Below are 27372 nucleotides of genomic sequence, written 5' to 3' on the forward strand. Positions count from 1 at the left end.
CTCTTCCTCCTGTCCTACATGGTCCATTGTACTGCCACACCCTTCTGCCCTCCCTGGTCTGTTGTGCTGCAGCTGCTCCTCCTGCCTGCCCCGTGTGGTCTGTTGTGAGGTCCCTTCCCCTGAACTTTCTTGTCTGTGCACAGGTCCTGACCCTCCCTTCTATCCTCCATCGTCCTTTGTGCATGCCCCTCCACCCTCCTTCTTGCCCATCATAGCCATTGTGCTGCCACTAACCCTCCCACTTGCCATGCATGGTCTTCTGTGCTGCCATGGCCCCTCCCACCTTCCCTGTGTGGTCAGTTAGCTGCCCCTGACCCCCTCCCACCTTCCCTCCATGGTCTGTGTGTATGCCATCACAGTCTCACTGTTGCTCTTCATGGTGTCTTGCTTCTAGTGCCCATCCTGCCTGACCTCCATGGCTATCTTGCTGCTCCTGCCCTGCCCCCTTGCCCCCAGCCCTACTCCCTCCCTCCTGGCTTGTCTTTTCCATTGTAATGCCCCTGATCCGTCCCTCCTGCCCTTTATGGTCTGTTATGCTGCAGCTTTCTCTCCTGTCTGTCCATTATGGTCAGCTAGCTACCATTGCCTCTTGCCCCTCTGTTCTCTGTTGTCCATGTGCATGGTCCTGTCCCCTCCCTCTTGCTTTCTATGGATTGTTGTGCTGCACTCCCGTGTGGTGTATTGTGCTGCTGCAAACCCTGATGCCTGCCCTGCAGGGTCAGTTTGATGCACCTCTCCATGTCCCTCCTGTCCTCTGTTATCCAAGTCCATGTCCCTATCCCATTTCCTTCCATGATCCAATGTACCATACTTGCGAACATTTTGAACTTGGTAAGAGGGAGATTTTGAAAAAAAACTGGGGTATTGATTTTCCCCTTTGAGTTACATTGAAAAAGAGGATATTGTAGACAGGAGACAGATCAAATAAAGCCCATTTGAGCTTAAAAACATTGGACGTTTCCTGGCTGAATCGGGTCTGTTGGCATGCATGGTTGTACTACCATTGCCTCTTCCTTCTGCCCACAATGGTCTATTACATTGCCACAGGCTTTAAGGAGGGTAGATTTTGTATCACAGGGGGCCCCTGGCCCGTTCTGTCCACACCTGAAGTATGAGACCCTTGTCCTTGCCCTGCCAGCTGCATTTGTAGGCCGTATTAAATTGACCAGCGGGTCCTGTGTTGCTATATAATTATCCTGAGACATCCTTACCACTCAGCCAGTATAAAACCCCTGTGTAGGCCCTTCTGTTCAATATGTAGGCCTCTTTGTTAAATTGACCATAGCTCTGCAATTTTAGTGTATAGCAGTCTGAAGGCAGGTCTGCGAGGCCTTCTGCTCCAAACCAGTAGCCCCCACCCTACCCGAGTGCTCCGTGCTCGGTATCAAAGTTCAACATCCCCCTGAAGCTGTCGACATACAGTAGGCTGCATCCTGGACTGGTACTTGCTTCCTGGGCAGGTTTCCCGCTTTTAAGGAAGTGGCAACCGCAGAGAGTCAAGTTAGGAGAACTGAGGAGATTTTATACATGAATATATTGAATTCCCGTACAATACCCATTATTTTCTGCTTGCTCTATGGAACTTACGATAAGCGATTGGCCTGAGAGACTGACCTTTTCACCCAGTCCATTGTCAGCATTAAGTGGGTAAATGACGAAATGTCTGGTAAAATCTGCAGACGAAGCTTTTGGGTAGCATACGTAGGTAGATGTAGCGTGCAAAGGAGCCCACAAAATGATATAAAAAGGGAGCACCCACAGATATCGACGGACTACCTCGCCGTCTGTATGTAGGTTAACAGGCAGTGCAGGTTTTCCCCAAGAGCTGGGAGCTCGTCTTCCTTTGCTTAAAATGTCTTGCTCTGCTTTGCTTGAAGTATCTTATTCTATTTTACCTATATGAAATGTCATGTTATGTTTAACCATTGTTCTCTTTACTTTTGCATTTAAAAGATTTTGTATTGTAATTGCAGGAATGCTTGCTCTAAGAGTAAACGTGAGTGTTCCTAGGTAACATTTTCCTTGGTGTAACTTGTTTCTCATGATGCATTTATAGATGTGTTTTCTCTCTCTCTCTGTCAGTACATTAATTGAGATACAGAGAATATCATGACAGCTGTATGATTATCTGGATTCTGTATTTTGTACTTTGTCTCTATTCTGCGGTTTCTTTGAAGTTGCATCTTCTCATTAAACTGCCATTGTATTCTGCCTCCAATTCCATGTCTCATATGTCTGTTTTCTTCATTTTTGGAGCAAGCGTTCCTAGGCACCCCGGCTCAAATTAAGGTGCCCCTTTTGTCCTTGACTCACTCTCCTGCTCAGTTCTGTGGTGGCTCCCGGGGATCTGGGGACCGCCCCTAGCTTCCTTGACCCGTAATAGACCTTGCCTCCAACAGCCTCTCTTGCAAGTCCTGTATTGTTGGTTTGTTGCCCCTGCCCCCCTTTCCACTGCCCTCCATAGTCTGTTGTGCTTCCACGGCCCTTCCTGCCTGCTCAGTGTGGTTAAATTGTTGCCTTTGCACCCTCCTACCTGCCTTCAATTTTCAGAGTCCGTGCCCCTGGCCTCTGCCTCTCAACAGTATCCTAATGAACAACTAGATTGCTAACATTCTATATTTATTACAAAAGTGTGGAACGCCTGACATCATCTTGATGTAATCAAAACTGTAATACCTAGAGCATTTCCTTTAGAAATTACATATATGAGAGGGTCTTATTGGCATCAAAATTATGGTTAGTGCTCTAAAAGGCTAAAATAAGGACATATTTTCTGAGTTTTCAAATAGCGACAAAGCACTTTTAAATTATTTGTTATCTTTATGTTTTTTTATCCAGTTGACCACTTGATTAAATGTTGCACTTAGGGGAGATGATGTGGTGTTACTTCCAGAACTGCAGACTTTGCAACTGGGGAACCAGGTTGAAGTTTCTGCATCAGCTCGACATTCTGTGATTCTGGTCAAATCACTTAGTCTCCCCATGTCTACAACCAAAATGAATGTGTTCTTATGTGATGTAACCAATGCTCATGTAAAGCACTCCAATACCTGACAAGTCTGCACTATATAACACTGCAAAAACACAAAATAATAAGTGTTTTGCACACTTCTGTCATTGGGCTATATTTGGGCTACATCTGGGTGATTTTGGGCTACATTTGGGCTCTTTTGTCTCCGGTGGCCATCTTGGGAGATTTATTTGTTATGAAGTTTCCTAATTTCCTCATGTACTGCAGTCTCCTCAGTAGGAAATGCTTTCAGTTTTTTACTTTGATTCCATCATGAAGGTATTCAGATATGTCACACATTTGCCATAAATTCTGAATGTTAGCACTCTAGTTGCTCATTAGATCATTGTAGTAAAACTACTGCACCATGGAAGTCTGCTCCTGGTATTAAAAGTGCATGTTTCAGTCTGCATGTCAGAATTTTTTTAATGAAATAGAAGAGGATTTGAGAAGTCACTCAAAATGTGCCCTCATTTTCTTTCTTCAGCATTAATCATAATTTCTATGGCAAAATGAACCTCCTCATTGTGTTCCTTTTTAAATTAAATGTTTTAAGTGTTACCAGTTTATTCCAATCAAGATGGCTTCAGGTGTGCCATACTTTTGTCATAATGAAGACAGTAAGCGCTCTAGTTGTTTTTAAGAACATTTTGGGACATTCTGTCATTGGGCTACATCTGGGTGATATTTGGGCTACATTTGGGCTCTTGTCTCTGGTGGCCATCTTGGGAGACTTATTTGTTATGAAGTTTCCTAATTTCCTCATTTACTGCAGTCTCCTCAGTAGGAAATACTTTCAGTTTTTTACTTTGATTCCATCAAGAAGGCATTCAGATGTGTCACACATTTGCCATAAATTCAGAATGTTAGCACTCTTTTTGCTCATTAGATCACTGTAGTAAAGCTACTGCTCACCAGGGAAAACTGCTGCTGGTATTGAAAGTGCATGTTTCAGTCTGCATGTCAGAATTTTTTAATGAAATAGAAGAGGATTTGAGAAGTCACTCAAAATGTGCCCTAATTTTTCTTTCTGCAGCACTAATCATACTTTTTATTGAAAAATGAACCCCCTCATTTTGTTCCTTTTTAAATTAAATGTTTTAAGAGTTACCACTTTAATCCAAGCAAGATGGCTTCAGGTGTGCCATACGTTTATCATAAGTAGGACTGTTAGCGCTCTAGTAGTTCTTTGGAACACTCTGGGAAGCTGCAGTAGAACACAAAGGAATCAACTGACAGTCTCTGCCCTTGTTGGATGTACATGTTTTACTGAGAATGTCAGACTTCATTCTCACATGACTGAGAAAGATAATGTGAATTTACAGAAAATAAGCTCTCAGTTTAGCCTATAGATCACCTTCCAAACCTCTGTGGTAAAAGCATGAGAAAATATTTTTCTCTCAATCATGATAACCCAGCAGAAGGCTTTTTCACATGGTGAAATCACCTTAGAACATACCACAATTCCTAAAATGAGTATGGTACCATCAACAAATGATTTATAATGTAACTAAAGTCTTAAAACCTTCTATTAACTGCAATGCTTTTTAATGAGGTGCTATCATGAATATTGGTCCCAAGATGGCTGCCAACACTTCTTGGATGAAGTGCTGACAGCCAATCAGATCTCAGGATGAGATGTGTGGTTAGGCTCCGCCCACATATATATATGCTTTTAAATGCTATTTTCTCAGGATCTACTGAACAGATTTACACCAAACCTACAAAAGGCACTTCCTTGACCTGAGGACTACCTCTGTCAAATTTCAAGTAATTCTGTTCAGCCGTTCGGGCTGTAGCTGTGTCTAAAGGTCCTATGGAAAAATGCATGGGAAAAACGCGTTTTGGGACCCCCCTTTTATCTCAGCCCCCGCTTGACGAATCCCCCCGAGACTTTCAGGGTAGGAGCGGAGCGTAGCGCCCCACCTATTTTGAAAAATTCGCGAGGATTCGTCAACCGGCGCCAAAGTTATTCAAAATAGAATGTTGCGGATTTCCTATGGAAACGTGGTCCTAACTATAACTATCTACTGGCGACCGCCAGTAGATAATACATATACATACATACATACATACATATATATATACATACATATACACTGAAAAGACCATAGGTTTCAGGCACGTTATTGTTAGGAATGAACATTTAAAAAACCTTAAAAATTCACTGAAAAAAAACCATAGGTTTCAGGGGCGTTATAGTTAGCTGGAGTTTTCACTCGTACAAAACCATTGAAATTCCCCCGTTATAGTTAACTAGCCAACTATAACTCGCGCGCCCGCAATGCACTGCTGATGTCACATATTACTTGACTCATGACATGGTCAGTGACATCACTCATGACATCACTGCTGACCTCTCAAATGACATCACTGATGACATCACTGCTGACATCATCCAGTGAATGTGTGTTTTCTGAAAATTACATATGTTTTATATATGTATATCTCAAGGTCGATGGAAGAATAAATGGGTATACAAGTGTCTAAATGGATGATTGGTTTTTTAAAAATGGATTGTATAACTGACTGATTAAGTGCATCTTAGTGAATACATGGCTTAGTGAGTAATGTTTAACTATGTAAATATCTGTATCAGTCTCACTTTATGTACAAGTGGCTGCATGGGTGTCTATATAGGTTATTAGTTGGTTTTTTGAGTATCAGTATGAGTGTCTGTATGGTTTGGTGGGGGGTATTACGTAGTGCATAGGTGCATGAATGAGTGACTCACTGTTTGTATGTGTTGAAGACAGCATGTGTGCAGGACTGTATGGGTGGAGGAGTGTGTGCATGGGTGTGTTAGTGAGTGACCGTCTCAATGGTGTCTTTAGGAGTAACTACATAGGTTTTAAACTAGTATATGTGACTATTGGTGTATATAAGTGACTATATGTGAGAGTGAGAGATTGAAAGAGTTCCTGTATGAATAAGTATGTGTTTCTATAAGTGATTGTTTAAAAGACTAAGTATGTGTACATTTCGGGAGAAGTGTGGTGGTGTGTGTACAACTGTATATGCAAGTAAATGGATGTTTGATTCTTTATTAGCATGAATGACTGTGTGTGAGTAACTATGGATGAGTGGCGTAACAGGATGTATAGGTGTACGAGTACATATGAGTGAGTACATGTATGAGTGACTGTATAGGACTGTTGGTGAATGAGTGGATGTGTATGTGGATCTTAGAATTACTGAATAGGTTGTTGCAACTGGTATTGGTATGTCCATTTTTTTGAAAATTTTAGTTTCTATTTTTGAATGTGTGTATCAAAGGTTATATGGGGGAGAGGAGGTCTGCCACTCTATCACAAGGATGATGTCATTTGATATGTCATCAGTGATGTCATGAGTGAGGTCACTGACCATGTCATGAGTCATGTAATATGTGACATTAGCAGTGCATTGCGGGCGCGCGAATTATAGTTAGCTGAACTAACTATAACGGGGGAATATCAATGGTTTTGTACGAGTGAAAAGTCCAGCTAACTACAACGCCCCTGAAACCTATGGTTTTTCAGTGAATTTTAAAGGATTTTTAAATGTTAATTCCCAACTAGAACGTGCCTGAAACCTATGGTTTTTTTCAGTGAATTTCAAAGGTTTTTTTAAATGCTAATTTCTAACTATGCCTATAGAGCTAGGACATTTGAAGAAAGAAGAAGAAACGCACAGAAAGAAAAAAAAAGAAATGCAGAAAGAAGCAACAAAGTCCTCAAAGACGAAGAAAAGTGCAGGAAGAAGGATAACGTGCAGAAAGAACAAACAGAAGAGCTGAAAGAAGCCTGGTTGCAAAATCATCCTGTACCCTCAACGTTTTCAGACAGATACTGGTGGTAACTGAGTCTGACTAACCAGTCCTAGAGCCAGTTCTATGTTAAAAGACACTCAGAATACAGTGAAAACACCTACATACACTAGGGAACACTGTGCGTTGGGGTCCCCCTGTGATTAGCATGACCTCCTATGTAAGCCCCTAGTATATAATAGGGCAGGGGATTAAAACTACCTCTTAAAACGCGCCACAGGGCGTGTTTGCACATGTCACCTCAAGCCCCGTCCCCTCCCTTCCCCACTGTGTAAACACGCCCTGTGGCCGTTTTAAGTATGGAGATTTTCACCTTGAATCCTGAGGGTCCCTAGGGGCAAAATAGCCCACTAGGTACGTCCAGTAAGCGCCATTGCAGAGAGATGTAAAAATAGGTACGGCCTGCACCACCTCTCTGCAACGCAGAGCAGTGGCGCTTACTGGAAGCACCTGGTGGGCTAGATGGCCCCCAGGATTGAAAGGGAATTATTTACCCAACTTAAAACGTGCCACAGGGTGTGTTTGCACACGTCACCTCAGGCCCCGTCCCCTCCCTTCACCACTGTGTAAACGCGCCCTTTAGCCGTTCTAAGTTGAGAGATTAAGTCCCCTTGAATCCTAAGCGTCCCTAGGGTCAAACTAGCCCACTAGGTACCTCCAGTAAGCGCCACAGAGCTGCGTTTCATAGAGGTGTGAAAAGGGGCATGGCCTCAGAATACCGGTCTGCAACGCAGCTCCCTGGCGCATACTGGAGATAACTGTTGGGCTAGTTGGCCCTCAGGGACCCTCAGTATTGAAGGGGAATTAATTCTTACAACTGGCCAGGGGGCATGTTTGCAGAGTGCTGCAAGGAGGGGGCGTGGCCTCCGGCGCGATGCCGGTCTTTTATTTTTTTTATTTTGAAGGAGGGCTGTGTGGGCCCCCTTCTTTTTCTAATTTATTGGCCCTGGGGACCCCTTCCCCCCAGGGCCTGCACCCTACATTTTTGTTGTTGAAAAAAATCAATTTGGAAGGGGGCCGCATGGCCCACATCCCAAGGCCTTAATAGGCCCTGGGGACACCAACCCCCGCGTCATGGCCTTTTATTTTTAATTCTTTAGGAGGGGGGCTGCATTGCCCCCCTCCTCAGGCCATATATGGCCCTGGGGACCCCATCCCCCGGTGCCGGCCTTTGTTTTTTATTATTTTAAAAAAATATATATTTATAGAAAAACCTAGGACATGGACAAACCATATGTACCTATCACCATGACTATTTGCATGATATTCATTAAAAGGCAACTATGCATACAATGAATCCACGTGCAATGTATTTACACCGCTAGTGAAGCTCTGACGTGTCCGACGCCCTACCGTGCCTAATCCCGGCGCCCTCGCTGGTGGGTACTCTCCAAGTAGACACCCTAGTCGTTTATTTATACAAACATGGGTAGCTATTGATGGGAATATTTAATACACATGCACACCAAGCCATTCAAAGGGGATTCGACAACAATTCGACCAAACTATGCAAGAAACCCCCCTCACAGTTAATAAAACACACATCCACCGCTGGATGTGTAATACTTTTTATTTTACTCTGGAAAGGAGACAAACCTCACTTGAGAGTCACAGTGTGCTCCTGGCTGAGCCCAATGCTGTGTTACACCCACCAATGCCCGCCGAGTGCCACACACCTCTGTGTTGTATTCCACCAGCTAGTGCATATGCTATGACACTCTAGCCCATGTGCACTGTAACACCACTCCGTGAATATGTCATGCCACACTTGCCTTCGCACGGGTTATATTGCCCCATCTAACGTGCCTTCCTCGATGCCTATGTTATAAGGCACCGCGCTATGCCATACATATTACAATCTGGGATCCATATCTTTGTCTCAGTGCATATGCAACATTACACTCCCCAGCACATATTTTATGTTACAACTTTAGTTACTAGTTAGGTTACACAACACTGCCCTGTGCATATTACACTCCAAGGCGCATATCGCATAGCACGCGCTAGTGCCTGTGCTATCTCGTGCTCTCCAATGAATCTGTCATTGCGCACAATGTATTGCATATTATATTTCACACCCCGGTTCATCTTATATCACACATTTTGGTGCATAGTCAATACCATCCACTATATCTAGTTTATTTTCAATCGTGCTCTCAGGACTATGTTCTATATAACACTGTGTTCACCTACCCTTTTCACGGGCATTACATTTTGCGATGGGGGTGAAGGGTCAGGGGGTGTTTCTGCCAAGTGAGCCCAGAGTCACAGTCACAAACGTCCTTTTCTTCCTGAATAAAAGTGAGATTATGCTGCATACTTGTTCATATTTTAAGTAGGTCGCACAGACCCACATTTTGAAAACAATAAAGTTCCTAATACCCACCTTCTCTGAACAGTTAGCTTGCTGCCCCATCCACCTCCTCCCTATCCTCTGTTGTCTGAATCCATGGACTAGCCTCCTCCCTCCTGCCATGCATGGTCTGTTGTGCTGCCACTGCCCTCCATTTAGCATGATGTACCAGTCCTCTCCTCCTGCCCTCCATTGCCCAATTCTATGGCCCATCATTGACCTCCAGCTTAGCCTCTGTGCTTAGCTTGCTGCCCCTATTCTCCTTCCCCCTGCCCTCCGATGTCTTTGTGCATGCCCCTGATCCATCCTTTTTGCCCACTATGTTCCATGGACCTGCCACTCCTATCTGAGTGTTCTGTTGAGCTGCCACTCCCCTCCCACCTGCCTAGCATTGTCAGATGACTGTAACCTGTCCCTGCCACCCTACCTGTCCACATGCCATGCCCCTCTCCCCTTCCTCCTGTCCTCCATGGTCCATTTTACTGCCACACCCTTCTGCCCTCCCTGATCTGTTGTGCTGCAACTGCTCCTCCTGCCTGCCCCGCGCGGTCTGTTGTGAGGTCCCTTCCCCTGAACTCTTGTCTGTGCCCAGGTCCTGACCCCTCCCTTCTATCCTCCATGGTCCCTTGTGCATGCCCCTGCACCCTCCTTGCCCATCATAGCCATTGTGCTGCCACTAACCCTCCCGCTTGCCATGCATGGTCTTTTGTGCTGCCATGGCCCCTCACACCTTCCCTGTGTGTTCAGCTAGCTGCCCCTGACCCCCTCCCACCTTCCCTCCATGGTCTGTGTGTCTGCCATCATAGTCTCACTGTTGCTCTCCATGGTGTGTCTTGTTTCTAGTGCCCATCCTGCCTGACCTCCATGGTCATCTTGCTGCTCCTGCCCTGCCCCCTTGCCCCCAGCCCTCTATTTCCATGTGCAGACCCCTATTCCCTCCCTCCTGGCTGGTCTGTTCCATTGTAATGCCCCTGATCCGTCCCTCCTACCCTTTATGGTCCGTTATGCTGCAGCTTCCCCTCCGGTCTGTCCATTATGGTCAGCTAGCTATTATTGCCTCTTTCCCCTCTGTTCTCTGTTGTCCATGTGCATGGTCCTGTCCCCTCCCTATTGCTTTCTATGGATTGTTGTGCTGCACTCCCGTCCCGCATGCCCTGTGTGGTGTATTGTGCTGCTGCAAACCCTGATGCCTGCCCTGTAGGGTCAGTTTGGTGCACCTCTCCATGTCCCTCCTTTCCTCGGTTATCCAAGTCCATGTCCCTACCCCAATTCCTCCTGCCTACCATGAGCCAATGTACCATGCTTGCGAACATTTTGAACTTGGTAAGAGGGAGATTTTTAAAAAAAACTGGGGTATTGAATTTCCCCTTTGAATTACATTGAAAGAGGAGATTGTAGACAGGAGACAGATCAAATAAAGCACATTTGAGCCTAAAAACATTGGACGTTTCCTGGCTGAAACGGGTCTGTTGTCATGTATGGTTGTACTACCACTGCCCCTTCCTTCTGCCCACAATTGTCTATTATATTGCCACAGCCTCTCTTGCCAGTCCTGTATTGTTGGTTTGTGGCCCTGCCCCCTTTTCCACTGCCCTCCATAGTCTGTTGTGCTGCCACTGCCCTTCCTGCCTGCCCACTGTGGTCAAATTGTTGCCTCTGCACTCTCCTACCTGCCTTCAATTTTCAGAGTCCGTGACTCTGGCCTCTGCCTCTCAACAGTATCCCCAATGAACAACTAGATTGCTAACATTCTATATTTATTACAAAAGTTTGGAACGCCTGACGTCATCTTGATGTAATCAAAACTGTAATACCTAGAGCATTTCCTTTAGAAATTACATATATGAAAGGGACTTATTTGCATCAAAATTATGGTTCGTGCTCTAAAAACTAAAATGAGGACATATTTTCTGACTTTTCAAATAGCGACAAAGAACTTTTAAATTATTTATAATCTTTATGTTTTTTTATGCAGCTGACCACTTGATTAAATGTTGCACTTAGGGGAGAGGATGTGGTGTTACTGCCAGAGCTGCAGACTTTGCAACTGGGGAACCAGGTTGGAGTTTCTGCTTCAGCTCAACATTCTGTGATTCTGGTCAAATCACTTAGTCTCCCCATGTCTACAACCAAAATGAATTTGATCTTGTGTGATGTAACCAATGCTCATGTAAAGCACTCCAATACCCGACAAGTCTGCACTATATAAAACTGCAAATACACAAAAAATATGTGTTTTGCACACTTCTGTCATTGGGCTACATGTGGGCTACATCTGGCTGATATTTGTGCTGCATTTGGGCACTTTTGTCTCTGGTGGCCATCTTGGGAGATTTATTTGTAATGAAGTTTCCTAATTTCCTCATTTACTGCAGTCTCCTCAGTGGGAAATGCTTTCAGTTTTTTACTTTGATTCTATCAAGAAGGTATTCAGATATGTCACACATTTGCCATAAATTCTGAATGTTAGCACTCTAGTTGCTCATTAGATCACTGTAGTAAAGCTACTGCTCACCACGGAAGTCTGCTGCTGGTATCAAAAGAGCATGTTTGTCTGCATGTCAGAATTTTTTTATGAAATAGAAGAGGATTTGAGAAGTCACTCAAAATGTGCCCTAATTTTTCTTTCTGCAGCACTAATAATACTTTCTATGGCAAAATGAACCTCTCATTTTGTTCCTTTTTAAATTAAATGTTTTAAGAGTTACCACTTTATTCCAATCAAGATGGCTTCAGGTGTGCAATACGTTTGTCATAAGTAGGACTGTTAGCGCTCTAGTTGTTCTTTAGAACACTGGGAAGCTGCAGTAGAACACAAAGGAATCAACTGACAGTCTCTGCCCTTGTTGGATGTACATGTTTTACTGAGAATGTCAGACTTCATTCTCACATGACTGAGAAACATAATGTGAATTTACAGAAAATATGCTCTCAGTTTAGCTTGTAGATCACCTTCCAAACGTCTGTGGGAAAAGCATGAGAAAATAGTTCTCTCAAACAGGATTCATATCACATCACAGCAGAAGGTATTTTCACGTGGTAAAATTACCTGAGAACACACCACAATTCCTAAAATGAGTATGGTACCATCAACAAATGATTTATAATGTAACTAAAGTCTTAAAACCTTCTATTAACTGCAATGCTTTTGAATGAGGTGCTATCATGTATATGGGTACCAAGATGGCTGCCTTCACTTCTTGGATGAAGTACTGACAGCCAATCACACGATGAGATGTGTGGTTAGGCTCCGCCCAGATATATCTCTTTTTAACTCTAATTTTCTCAGGAACTACTGAACGGATTTACACTATTTAAGCAAAAGGCACGAGTCTGAACTGAGGACTACCTCTTTGCCAAATTTGGTGTAATTCCATTCAGCAGTTCGGGCTGTAGCTGCGTCAACAGGTCCTATGGGAAAATGCATGGGGAAAACACGTTTTGGGACCCCCTTTTTTCTTGGCTCCCGCTTGACGAATCACCGTGAAATTTGCAGGATAGGAGCGGACCGGAGCTGGCCAATAGTTTAGAAAATTTCACGAAGATTCGTCAATCGGCGCCAACGTTATTCCAAATAGAATGTTGCGGATTTCCTATAGAAAATAGGTCCTAACTAGGACTACCTACTGGCAACTGCCAGTAGGATAGATTTTTTTTATATATATATATATATATATATATATATATATATATATATATATATATATTCACAAAGGTCTTCAGTCGACTCACAGGACTGTCAACCCCCACTTCTGCTGAAGAAAGAACCACGAACCACCAGAAATGTAGGCAATTAAATTGTTTATTCTTGTTTCTCTCGAGCCAAGCGTTTCGGGAACCACTTGCCCTTAAATCACATAATCATGAGGAAAGAACGCCTTCTTTTCAAATGCACAACCCATGTGAGAAGACACCAATAGTGAACATAGTAAAAATACTAATACCACTTAACATTCAGGTACAAAGTCTTTTTTTCGTTTTTCTGGTCTTTAGTGTTATTCTAATTCTTATTTTTCTTTGCTTTATCCCAAGTAGAGGCAGGACATCCACGGTCATAAGGCAATTTCCAATCAATATTTACAAATCCATCTATAATACAAGAGGGCATAAATACAGTGTATAAATATATGTAAATAAATACACTACTTAATTGGCACTATCCTCAACATAGTATTTAGTACATCAAGAAATATAAACAAAAATCCTAAATTGATCTCATGATGCATGACTTAACATAACTGCATAAATGTTAATGTTTTGGGATAAATCCCTACGCGTATTCTGTCCTCAATTTTTATCTGGGATGAATTCCAAATTGAAACTGGCCAACTGCCTGCTTCTAATGCAAAGTCTCGAAAAGTGCTTAGCAAATGTGCAAACTGCAAAAAAAATAAATAAACACTTAAATTGCATGTGCAACATATATCCCGTTATATTTAATTATTAAAATATTAAAGCTTTAAAAAGAAATATTATTAGCGGGTCCCAAAATAATTCAATCACAATTAAAACCGAAAAAAATTCAATTGCAATTGTACCCAATTAAAAAAAGGACAGCCGCTGCCAGAATTGCTATTAATTTACAACAAATGGAAACAGAATAATACAATTTTCAAAGATAAAGAAGCACAAGCTGTATTTACAGGGCATAGAGTCAATTGATACCAATTGATCACTATAAAAAATTGTGCAGATCTTCAGTATTGTTCAAACCAAACGGGAATTTACTATCAAGCTCCAAGATCATTTTGGATTCCATCTGTCTCAGGGCTTTCTCTCGATCTCCCCCTCTACGTGATTTGGGGATGGCTGTCACTACAAAATAACTTACAGTTAAAATCATTATTGTGGATCTGTTTAAAATGGCGAGCCACCGGATAGGAAGAGTCATTGTTTACGATGGCTCTCAAGTGCTGTAATATTCTGATATGCACCTGCAACTTGGTGCTGCCAACATATTTTAGTCCGCAGGTGCATGTCAGAACGTACACAGCAAACTCCGTCCTGCACATAAAGTTGCCCTTGATAGCTATTTTGTCAGGACTGAATGGGGTGACATGTAGTGTGTGTGGTATTAATCCCAAACTTACCCGCTCTACAAGTAGAACACTTAGTTAAGCCATCTTTGGGTTGTAACCACATCCTCATCCCTGCCAACTCTGGGCATGATTTCCCCATCTGTGTACGCATAGACACATCCTTCCTATACGCAACCATAGGCTGAGATGGTACACTGGGAGAAAGCATCCCATCGGTTAGAAAAATCCGCCAATTGCGCTTAATGACGGACCGTATCTTTCGCTCCTGCTTACTAAAGGTGGTGATTAATCTAGGGGAATCATGGTTATCATTAGACGTAGATACATTTGTATCATTATTAAGTAGAGAATCTCTGGAACAGTCCATGGTTTTCTCAATGAACGTTTTCAGGATCTTCTCACTATAGCCCCTCTGTCTGAATCTTTGATAGGCCTCATCTGTGCATCTCTAAATCCTCATTGTCACTACATATTCTTTTGAGATGCAAAAAATCTCCATATGGAATGTTGCAGATCAAATGTTTTGGGTGGGCACTGCTTGCATGGAGAGTTAAATTGCCAGCGGTTTCTTTCCTAAACAAAGTGGTAGATAGTTGCCCTTGACCATGGTAATTTTTTACGTCCAAAAATTCAATGTCATTCTTGCTAAGATTAGAAGTAAACTTGAGGTTAGCAGAGTTATTATTAATCTGCTCAATGAAAGTGGATGCACTAGAATCATCACTTCGCCATACAATAAAAAAAACCAAAAAACGATATCTCTTAACCAACATAAAACATGATTGTTAAAAGTGGTGGCATGTATCTTCTTGAGGACCTGGTCCTTCCACCAGCCCACATGTAAACATGCATAGCTGGGGGAGAAGTAAGCCCCCATCGCCACACCTCTTTTCTGTAAGAAGATATCATTGCCAAATAAAAAATTATTATTGTGTAAGCACCAAGAGATCAAACTTAAAAGCATCTTATTATATTGGTAAAATTCAATTTGTCTGGAGTCTAAAAAGTACTTAATCGCATTAAGTTCTTTGGGATGTTCAATACTAGTATATAAAGATTCAATGTCCAACGTAATGAACAATAAATCGTCTGACCATGTAACTCCTTGGACCTTCCTTAGGAAATCACCAGTGTCCTTCACATAACTGGGCAATTGTTTCACATATTCTTGAAGGAAAAAGTCCACATATTGAGTTATTGCTTCCCCCACGCTGTTAATGGCTGATATTATTGGCCTACCACGGATTGGAGTGGTCTTTTTATGGACTTTGGGGATGAAATACAACTTTGCTATTACCGGATGTTCCCTATTTAAAAATGTGAATACTTCCATAGAAATCACCCCTTATCTCTTCTAACTCATTAGTTCCTTTTTTAGAGTTTTTCTGGCCGTATTGTATTTATTATAAGTAGTCTTTTCATAACACTCCCTTTCTTGTAAATGTCTACGTGCTTCTCAGATAGTCTTTTTGTGGCCAAATAACCAAATTGCCACCTTTATCGGATTTGGCCACAATGATCTCACGGTTATCACTCAACTTAATTTACTTGGCATATTCCACTTCATTCTTACTTTTAAAACACTTTATGCTTGTTTCGATGATGTAATTATTTAATGTCATCAATCACTACCTTGTGATAGATATCGATCACATCCTTAGGCATCATGGGGATGAACTTAGATTTGGGTTTAAATGGACTTATGCCTGCTCCCAACTGCTTGATATTCTCCCGTAGGAGTCCTTCCTGTGTAGAGCTTGTCTCGTCTTCTACTAGTGTATCCATATTACAGTCTTTGTTGAGATTATGTAAAGTTAACAACATCGGTGCATCCAATGTCTGTAAATCCGAAGCGGGCTCCCTCTCACTACTGTATTCTACCAACTGACTAGTCTGTGCTTCTTTGAGGCCATCTTTAATGGCTAAGAACTTTGAGTTTCAATTTTCTAATAAAACAAAAATCAACTCTAGTTTGTGAGTAATTAAAATCGCTTACCGGACAGAAAAAAAGTCCCAAACTGAGGAGCTGTTCCGCTTGTGATGAGACTGTAGTGGAAAGAATAATAATGGTATTGTCATTACCTTTAACTTCTTGCGCCAAAATGTTTTTTTTCGGTTGCAGCTTTTTGTTTTTGTTTCTTGCGCCGTTCCCTTCTTCGGGCATTCTTTCTGGTTCTGTTGGCTTTTTGGGGTTCTGCGGTCTTAGCGTTTGTTGGCGATCGAACGCCAAAAAAATCTACCTCTTCCCCTAAATCCAGAATCATTTTTTGGCCGATTGTTCCCAGATGGTTGATATTTTCATTGTCTGATGACACTTCACTGGTCAATGAATCACTTTCCACTAATGCGCTGCTAGTTTCCGCACCTCTTGAGCTATGCATTGTTGTTACACTCTGCGAGTTCTTTCCAAATCTTGCTTTTATGGCGTTGTCATACTTCCGAGCAAATGTAAAAATGCGTCCTTGTTCGTAGTCGCATTTATCTCTTATAAACTTATGCACCTTTCGAATTTTGATTTTCTCCTCTTGTTTGGTTAGTCTATCCTCAATGTCCTTTCTTGTTTCAGTGATGAACTCACTTGGTTCCAGTTTGGCTAATTGTTCGTTTATTAGTTCTATTTCACCCAGTAATGCCTGTCGATCTATTTCAGCATATTTTACCAGGATTTTAACCAGGTTCATCGACGCTGTTAAATGACTTTCTCCCCATTCTCTCAGCATACTGGGGTTAGGGCTTTCAAAACTTGGAGCCAGTAAAATTCTTAATCCTCTTGGAATTCGCCCGACTTCTATGTATTTTGAGAGGGATTTGTGCTCCCACCATTTTGTAGTTTCAGACCTCATGCATTTTTCTAATTTCTTAAGCAGGACTTTAGCGTCCCCTTCTTTGCTTCCGCCTGAACTGGTAGGCACCTCTCCTTCTGTTGATGTTGTTAGCAAATCATGAAATAGATCCTCGGCCGCGGCCTCTCGGTTACGAACCACCTCCGCCGACATATTTGAGAGAAACAGTATAGATCTCGACTTGTGCGGCGTAGTCCGTATCCACCAGCCGCAATGTGCCTATCGCTCCTCCCCACCTCAGCACTCACTGGTTTGCTCTCTGCCTTCTGGAAAACTTATGTATTCGACCGGCTGTCCCACTGCGTCGTTACTCCTTTGGGCAGATTTGAGACTTCCCAGCTGCAACAGGGGGTTGCCGCCAAAACTCCTTTCTCGGATCCACACTGCTTTGGTTGAGGGCGGCAACCACTTCTCGGGGAGTGGGTTCTTAACGGAAGCAACCGCCTTCTGTAATTAAATACAAAATTCACAAAGGACCTCCGTCGACTCACAGGACTGTCAACCCCTGCTTCTGCCGAAGAAAGGAACCACAAACCACTAGAAATGTAGGCAATTAAATGGTTTATTCTGGTTTCTCTCAAGCTACGCGTTTCGGGCACCACTTGCCCTTGATCACAATCGTGAGGAAAGAACTCCTTTTTAAAATGCACAACCCATGTGATAAGACAAAAGTGAAAATAGTAAAAATACTAATACCACTTAACATTCAGGTACGAAGTCTTTTTTTTCATTTTATCTTTTTTTTTGTCTTTAGTGTTATTCTAATTCCTATTTTTCTTTGCTTTATCCCAAGTAGAAGCAGGACATCCACGGTCATATGGCAATTTCCAGTCAATATTTACAAATCCATCTATAATACAAGAGGGGATAAATACAGTGTATAAATATATATAAAAAAATAAATACACTACTTAATAGGCACTATCCTCAACATAGTATTTAGTATATCAAGAAATCTAAACAAAAGTCATACATACTAATATATATATATATATATATATATATATATATATATATATATATATATATATATATATATATCCTACTGGCGGTTGCCAGTAGGTAGTTATAGTTAGGACCCTGTTTCCATAGGAAAACCGCAACATTCTATTTTGAATAACTTTGGCGCCGGTCGACGAATCCTCGCGAAATTTTCAAAATAGGTGGGGCGCTGCGCTCCGCTCCTACCCTGAAAGTCTCGGGGGGGATTCGTCAAGCGGGGGCTGAGATAAAAGGGGGCTCCCAAAACGCGTATTTCCCATGCATTTTTCCATATGGACCTTTAGTCCAAGGTATAGCCCGAACGGCTGAACAGAATTACTTTAAATTTGGCAAAGAGGTAGTCCTCAGGTCAGGGAAGTGCCTTTTGCAGGTCTGGTGTCAATCTGTTCAGTAGTTCCTGAGAAAATCAAAAGTAAAATCATATATATGTAGGCGGAGCCTAACCACACATCTCATCCTGAGATCTGATTGGCTGTCAGCACTTCATCCAAGAAGTGTTGGCAGCCATCTTGGGACCAATATACATGATAGCACCTCATTAAAAAGCATTGCAGTTAATAGAAGGTTTTAAGACTTTAGTTACATTATAAATCATTTGTTGATGGTACCAGACTCATTTTAGGAATTGTGGTATGTTCTAAGGTGATTTCACCATGTGAAAAAGCCTTCTGCTGGGATATCATGATTGAGAGAAAAATATTTTCTCATGCTTTTCCCACAGAGGTTTGGAAGGTGATCTATAAGCTAAACTGAGAGCATATTTTCTGTAAATTCACATTATCTTTCTCAGTCATGTGAGAATGAAGTCTGACATTCTCAGGAAAACATGTACATCCAACAAGGGCAGAGACTGTCAGTTGATTCCTTTGTGTTCTACTGCAGCTTCCCAGAGTGTTCCAAAGAACTACTAGAGCGCTAACAGTCCTACTTATGATAAACGTTTGGCACACCTGAAGCCATCTTGCTTGGATTAAAGTGGTAACTCTTAAAACATTTAATTTAAAAAGGAACAAAATGAGGGGGTTCATTTTTCCATAAAAAGTATGATTAGTGCTGCAGAAAGAAAAATTAGGGCACATTTTGAGTGACTTCTCAAATCCTCTATTTCATTAAACAATTCTGACATGCAGATTGAAACATGCACTTTCAATACCAGCAGCAGTTTTCCCTGGTGAACAGTAGCTTTACTACAGTGATCTAATGAGCAAAAAGAGTGCTAACATTCAGAATTTATGGCAAATGTGTGATATATCTGAATACCTTCATGATGGAATCAAAGTAAAAAACTGAAAGTATTTCCTACTGAGGAGACTTCAGTACATGAGGAAATTAGGAAACTTCATAACAAATAAATCTCCCAAAATGGCCACCGGAGACAAAAGAGCCCAAATGTAGCCCAAATATAGCCCAATGACAGAAGTGTGCAAAACACTTATTATTTTGTGTTTTTGCAGTTTTATATAGTGCAGACATGTCAGGTATTGGAGTGCTTTACATGAGCATTGGTTACATCACACAAGATCAAATTCATTTTGGTTGTAGACATGGGGAGATTAAGTGATTAGACCAGAATCACAGAATGTCGAGCTGAAGCAGAAACTCCAACCTGGTCCCCATTTGCAAAGTCTGCAGTTCTGGAAGTAACACCACATCCTCTCCCCTAAGTGCAACATTTAATCAAGTGGTCAACTGGATAAAAAAATCATAAAGATAACAAATAATTTAAAAGTGATTTGTCGCCATTTGAAAACTCAGAAAATATGTCCTTATTTTAGTCTTTTAGAGCACTAACCATAATTTTGATGCCAATAAGACCCTCTCATATATGTAATTTCTAAAGGAAATGCTCTAGATATTACAGTTTTGATTACATCAAGATGAAGTCAGGCGTTCCACACTTTTGCAATAAATATAGAATGTTAGCAATCTAGTTGTTCATTAGGATACTGTTGAGAGGCAGAGGCCAGGGGCACGGACTCTGAAAATTGAAGGCAGGTAGGAGGGTGCAAAGGCAACAATTTAACCACACTGAGCAGGCACGAAGGGCCGTGGCAGCACAACAGACTATGGAGGGCAGTGGAAAGGGGGGCAGGGGCAACAAACCAACAATACAGGACTTGCAAGAGAGGCTGTGGCAATGTAATAGACCATTGTGGGCAGAAGGAAGAGGCAATGGTAGTACAACCATACATGCCAACAGACCCGATTCAGCCAGGAAACGTCCAATGTTTTTAAGCTCAAATGGGCTTCATTTGATCTGTCTCCTGTCTACAATCTCCTCTTTTTCAATGTAACTCAAAGGGGAAAATCAATACCCCAGCTTTTTTTCAAAATCTCCCTCTTACCAAGTTCAAAATGTTCGCAAGTATGGTAGATTGGATCATGGAAGGAAATGGGGTAGGGACATGGACTTGGATAACAGAGGACAGGAGGGACATGGAGAGGTGCACCAAACTGACCCTGCAGGGCAGGCATCAGGGTTTGCAGCAGCACAATACACCACACAGGGCATGCGGGATGGGAGTGCAGCACAACAATCCATAGAAAGCAAGAGGGAGGGGACAGGATCATGCACATGGACAACAGAGAACAGAGGGGCAAGAGGCAATGGTAGCTAGCTGACCATAATGGACAGACCGGAGAGAAAGCTGCAGCATAACAGACCATAAAGGCCAGGAGGGACGGATCAGGGGCATTACAATGGAACAGACAAGCTAGGAGGGAGGGAGTAGGGGTCTGCACATGTAAACAGAGGGCTGGGGGCAAGGGGGCAGGGCAGGAGCAGCAAGATAGCCATGGAGGTCAGGCAGGATGGGCACTAGAAGCAAGACACCATGAAGAGCAACAGTGAGACTGTGATGGCATACACACAGACCATGGAGGGAAGGTGGGAGGGGGTCAGGGGCAGCTAACTGACCACACAGGGAAGGTGGGAGGGGCCATGGCAGCACAGAAGACCATGCATGGCAAGTGGGAGGGTTAGTGGCAGCACAATGGCTATGATGGGCAAGAAGGAGGGTGCAGGGGCATGCACAAAGGACGATGGAGGATAGAAGGGAGGGTCAGGACCTGTGCACAGACAAGAAAGTTCAGGGGAAGGGGCCTCACAACAGACCGCACGGGGCAGGCAGGAGGAGCAGTTGCAGCACAACAGACCAGGAAGGGCAGAAGGGTGTGGCAGTACAATGGACCATGTGGACAGGAGGAAGAGGATAGGGGCATGGCATGTGGACAGGCAAGGTGGAAGTGGCAGGGACAGGTTACAGTCATCTGACAATGCTAGGCAGGTGGGAGAGAAGTGGCAGCTCAACAGAACACTCAGTAGATAGGAGTGGCAGGTCCATGGAACATGGTGGGCAAAAAGGATGGAGCAGGGGCATGCACAAAGACATCGGAGGGCAGGGGGAAGGAGAATAGGGGCAGCAAGCTAAGCACAGAGTTTAAGCAGGAGGTCAATGATGGGACATAGAATTGGGCAATGGAGGGCAGGAGGAGTGGACTGGTACATCATACTAAATTGAGGGCAGTGGCAGCACATCAGACCATGCATGGCAGGAGGGAGGAGGCTAGTCCATGGATTCACACAACAGAGGATAGGGAGGAGGGGGATGGGGCAGCAAGCTAACTGTTCAGAGAAGGCGGGTATTAGTAACTTTATTGTTTTTAAAACGTGTGTCTGTGCGAACTACTTAAAATATGAACAAGTATGCAGCATAATTTCACTTTTATTCAGGAAGAAGAGGACGTTTGTGACTGTGACTCTGGGCTCACTTGGCCGAAACACCCCCTGACCCTCCACCCCCTATCGCAAAATGTGATGCCCGTGAAAAGGGTAGGTGAACACAGTGTTATATAGAACATAGTCCTGAGAGCATGATTGAAAATGAAAACTAGATATAGTGTATGGTATAAACTATGCACCAAAAAGTGTGATATAAGATGAACCGGGCGTGAAATATAATATGCAATACATTGTGCGCAATGACAGATTCATTGGAGAGCGCGAGATAGCACAGGCACTAGCGCGTGCTATGCGATATGCGCCTTGGAGTGTAATATGCACAGGGCAGTGTTGTGTAACCTAACTAGTCTCTAAAGTTGTAATATAAAATATGTGCTGGGGAGTGTAACGTTGCATATGCACTGTGACAAAGATGTGGATCCCAGATTGTAATATGTATGGCATAGCACTGTGCGTTATAACATAGGCATCGAGGAAGGCACGTTAGATGGGCAATATAACCCGTGCGAAGGCAAGTGTGGCATGACATATTCACGGGGTGGTGTTACAGTGCACATGGGCTAGAGAGTGTCATAGCGTATGCACTAGCTAGTGGAATACAACACAGAGGTGTGTGGCACTCAGCAGGCAATGGTGGGTGTAACAGCATTGGGCTCTGCCAGGAGCGCGCTGTGACTCTCAAGTGATGTTTGTTCCCTTTCCAGAGAGTAAAATAAAAAGTATTACACATCCGGCAGTGGATGCGTGTTTTATTAATCGTGAGGGGGGTTTCTTGCATAGTTGGTCGAATTTTTGTCGAATCCTCTTTGAATGGCTTGGTGTGCATGTGTATTAAATGTGCCCGTCAATAGCTACCCATGTTTGTATAAATAAACGACAAGGGTGTCTACCGGGATTAGGCACGGTAGGGCATCAGACATGTCAGAGCTTCACTAGTGGTGTAAATACATTCCACGTGGATTCATTGTATGCATAGTCGCCTTTTAATGAATATCACGCAAATCGTCATGGTGATAGGTACGTACGGTTTGTCCAGCATGTCCTAGGTGTGTCTATAAATATATTTTTTTTAAATAAAAAACAGTGGCCGGCCCTGGGGATTGGGGTCAAAAAAATATAATTGAAAGACAGGCCCTGGGGGATGGGGTCATCAGGGCCAATAAATTAGAACAAGGGGAACCACACAGCCCCCCTTCTTAAATTAAAATAAATAAAAGACTGGCATCGTGCCAGAGGCGACGCCCCCTCCTTGCAGCACTCTGCAAACGCGCCCCCTGGCGAGTTGTAAGTTGGGGAATTAATTCCTCTTCAATACTGAGGGTCCCTGAGGGCCAACTAGCCCAAAAGGCATCTCCAGTATGCGCCAGGGAGCTGCGCTGCAGACAGGTGTTCTGAGGCCAAGCCCCTTTTTACACCTCTCTGTAACGCAGCTCTGTGGCGCTTACTGGAGGTACCTAGTGGTCTAGTTTGACCCTAGGGACCCTTATGATTCAAGGGGACTTAATCTCTCAACTTAGAACAGCCACAGGGCACGTTTACACAGTGGTGAAGGGAGGGGACGGGGCCTGAGGTGACGTGTGCAAATACGAACTATGGCACGTTTTAAATTGGGGATATAATTTCCCTTCAATACTGAGGGCTCCTGGGGGCTAACTAGCCCACCAAGTGCTTCCAGTAAGCGCCACTGAGCTGCATTACAGAGAGGTGGTCCAGGCCATGCCACTTTTTACACCTCTCTGCAATGCAGCTCTGTGGCACTTACTGGAGGTACCTAGTGGGCTAGTTGGACCCTAGGGACCCTCAGGATTCAAATGAACTTAATCTCCCAACTAAAAACGGACACAGGGCGTGTTTACACAGTGGTGAAGGGAGGGGACGGGGCCCAAGTTAACGTGTGCAAAAACGCCCTGTGGCCTGTTTTAAGAGGTAGTTTTAATCCCCCTGCCCTATTATATACTAGGTTTTTTTAGCATGCATGTACCTCTGACACCATTGATCACAAAAATTATTTTTCCTGCTAGCCTTTTTAATGACTGCGGTTTGAAAATATATTATTTTGCTTTCTTGTTATTTTCAAGGCTGAGTGAACACAAATTCAATTTTCAAAACAATTGTTCTACATGTAAAATTGTGACTAATATATACATTTATACAGTGACTTATAAACGTTTTATACACAAATCAAAAAGAGAATGAAAACAAACAAATGAGGAATTCTTGACAATAGGTTGTCCGATTTTCTATATCTCTAATAACTGAAGCAAATTAATTCCTCTAGTTCCTGAAATTAGTACGGTCCTGGGCAGAGTCAAATGCTAGTGACACGGTAGTTAAAGGGAGCACTGGACTTCTTTGATGTTTACTGTTTTCGCTCTTTTTGGGAGTTCTAAAGTCTAGATTGATCTCTCCCAGTGTTTTCTAGATCTCTGCCTGATAGCCAACGCGTTTCGACCTATATCTCAGGGGACCTTTATTATGTTTGTGAGGTCGTCTTCAGGGCTGTTATACGGTTGGGGTCGGACATCTATTCGTGCACTTAGGTGATGGAGACTTGTCGACTTTGTCTCCATCACCCAAGTGCACGAATAGATGTCCGACCCCAACCGTATAACAGCCCTGAAGACGACCTCACAAACATAATAAAGGTCCCCTGAGCTATAGGTCGAAACGCGTTGGCTATCAGGCAGGGATCTAGAAAACACTGGGAGAGATCAATCTAGACTTTAGAACTCCCAAAAAGAGCGAAAACAGTAAACATCAAAGAAGTCCAGTGCTCCCTTTAACTACCGTGTCACTAGCATTTGACTCTGCCCAGGACCGTACTAATTTCAGGAACTAGAGGAATTAATTTGCTTCAGTTCTTAGAGATATAGAAAATTGGACAACCTATTATTGTCAAGAATTCCTCATTTGTTTGTTTTCATTCTCTTTTTGATTTGTGTATAAAACGTTTATAAGTCACTGTATAAATGTATATATTAGTCACAATTTTACATGTAGAACAATTGTTTTGAAAATTGAAGTTGTGTTCACTCAGCCTTGAAAATAACAAGAAAGCAAAATAATATATTTTCAAACCGCAGTCATTAAAAAGGCTAGCAGGAAAAATAATGTTTGTGATCAATGGTGTCAGAGGTACATGCATGCTAAAAAAAGTTATTATAGATTCCAGCCTCTGATCACCTCATAGAATCCCCCCCCAATTCTAGTTTACTCCTATTATATACTAGGGGCTTACAGAGGAGGTCATGCTAATCACAGGGGGACCCCAACGCATAATGTTCCCTAGTGTATGTAGGTGTTTTCACTGTATTCTAAGTGTCTTTTAACATAGCACTGGCTCTAGGACTGGTTAGTCAGACTCAGTTACCACCAGTATCCGTCTGAAAAAGTTGAGGGTACAGGATGATTTTGCAACAAGGCTTCTTTCTGCTCTTCTTTTTGTTCTTTCTGCACGTTATCCTTCTTCCTGCACTTTTCTTCGTCTTTGAGGACTTCTGTTGCTTCTTTTTTTTTCTTTCTGTGCATTTTTTCTTCTTTCTTCACATGTCCCATCTCTGTAGGCATAGTTAGAAATTAGCATTTAAAAAACCTTTGAAATTCACTGAAAAAACCATAGGTTTCAGGCACGTTATAGTTCGGAATTAGCATTTAAAAAACCTTAGAAATTCACTGAAAAAACCATAGGTTTCAGGGGCGTTATAGTTAGCTGGACTTTTCACTCGTACAAAACCATTGAAATTCCCCCGTTATAGTTAGTTCAGCTAACTATAACTCGCGCGCCCGCAATGCACTGCGGATGACGTCACATATCACATCACTCATGACATGGTCAGCGACATCACTGATGACACCTCAAATTACATCACTGATGACATCATCCTTGTGATAGAGTGGCAGACCTCCTCTCACCCTAATATAACCTTTGATACACACATTCAAAAATAGAGACTACAATTTTCAAAACAATGGACATACCAATACCAGTTACAACAACCTCTTAAGTAATTCTAAGATCCACATACACATACACTCATTCACCAACTGTCCTATACAGTCACTCATACATGTACTCACTCATCATATGTACTCATACACCTATACATCCTGTTACACAATGCCACTCATCCTTAGAGTTAGTCACACACAGTCACTCATGCTAATAAAGAATCAAACATACATTTACTTGCAAATACAGTTATACACACACCACCACACTTACTTCTACGGAAACTTACACATACTTAGTCTTTTAAACCATCACTTATAGAAACACATACTTATTCATACAGGAACTCTTTCAATCTCTCACTCTCACATATACTCACTTATATACACCAATAGTCACATATACTAGTTTAAAACATATGTAGTTACTCATAAAGACACTATTGAGACAGTCATTCACTCACTAACACACCCATACACACACTCATCCACCCATACAGTCCTGCACACATGCTGTCTTCAACACATACAGAGAGTCACTCATTCATGCAACTATGCACTACGTAATACCCCCCACCGAACCATGCAGACACTCAGACTGATACTCAAAAAAACCAACTAATAACCTATAGACACCCATGTAGCTACTCACCAACCCATGCAGCCACTTATACACAAAGTGAGAGACAAATACAGATATTTACATATTTAAACATTACTCACTAAGCCATGTATTCACTATGATACACTTAGTCAGTTACACAATCAATTTTTCAAAAACAAATCATCCATTTAGACACTTATATACCCATTTATTCTTCCATCGACCTTGAGATATACATATATAAAACATATTTAATTTTCAGAAAAACACACATTCACTGGATGATGTCATCAGTGATGTCATCAGTGATGTCATTTGAGATGTCATCATTGATATCAGTGATGTCACTGACCATGTCATGAGTGATGTAATATGTGACGTCATCAGCAGTGCATTGCGGGCGCGCGAGTTATAGTTAGCTGAACTAACTATAACGGGGGAATTTCAATGGTTTTGTATGAGTGAAAAGTCCAGCTAACTATAACGCCCCTGAAACCTATGGTTTTTTCAGTGAATTTCTAAGGTTTTTTAAATGCTAATTCCTAACTGTAACGTGCCTGAAACCTATGTTTTTTTCAGTGAATATATATATATATATATATTCACTGAAAAAACCATCGGTTTCACACATGTTAGTTAGCGGAAATTTTACTGATAAAAAACCAGTGAAATTGCCCCGTTATAGTTAGTGCTGGCAACTATAACTCACACAACTGCAATCCTCTGCTGATGCTAATACTGTATTTAGACACTGATTTGCCCATGTCTTCTTCCATACATTTTTAGCTATACATATATTACAAATATTTTTTTTTCATAAAGACACATATGTCATCAGCAGAAGATTGCGGTCGCGTGAGTTATAGTTGCCAGCACTAACTATAACGGGGCAATTTCACTGGTTTTTTATCAGTAAAATTTCCGCTAACTATAACATGTGTGAAACCTATGGTTTTTTCAGTGAATTTGCAAGGTTTTTTAAATGCTGATTCCTAACTATAACGTGTGTGAAACCTATGGTTT

The 27372-nt window shown here is 42.3% G+C and overlaps 2 protein-coding genes across 2 annotated transcripts in view; both read right to left on the reverse strand.

The window, feature by feature from the left end:
* LOC146785470 (uncharacterized) overlaps positions 1-27372 on the reverse strand; it is a 110431-nt gene that overhangs the window by 47429 nt on the left and 35630 nt on the right. The gene's annotated exons all lie outside the window — the stretch shown is intronic.
* The window catches only part of LOC146785471 (uncharacterized), a 49852-nt gene continuing 35595 nt past the window's right edge, over positions 13116-27372 (reverse strand). Inside the window, exons 2-3 of the mRNA XM_085634534.1 lie at positions 16293-17903; positions 13116-13260 (exon numbers count right to left, since the gene is read on the reverse strand). Coding sequence (XP_085490660.1) covers positions 16295-17206 — 912 coding nt within the window. The 5' untranslated portion in view covers positions 17207-17903 and the 3' untranslated portion in view covers positions 13116-13260; positions 16293-16294. The remainder of the gene's footprint in view (positions 13261-16292; positions 17904-27372) is intronic.

This window comes from Triturus cristatus, chromosome 11 (genome assembly GCF_964204655.1).
Source record: "Triturus cristatus chromosome 11, aTriCri1.1, whole genome shotgun sequence".
In the NCBI taxonomy this organism is placed as follows: domain Eukaryota; kingdom Metazoa; phylum Chordata; class Amphibia; order Caudata; family Salamandridae; genus Triturus; species Triturus cristatus.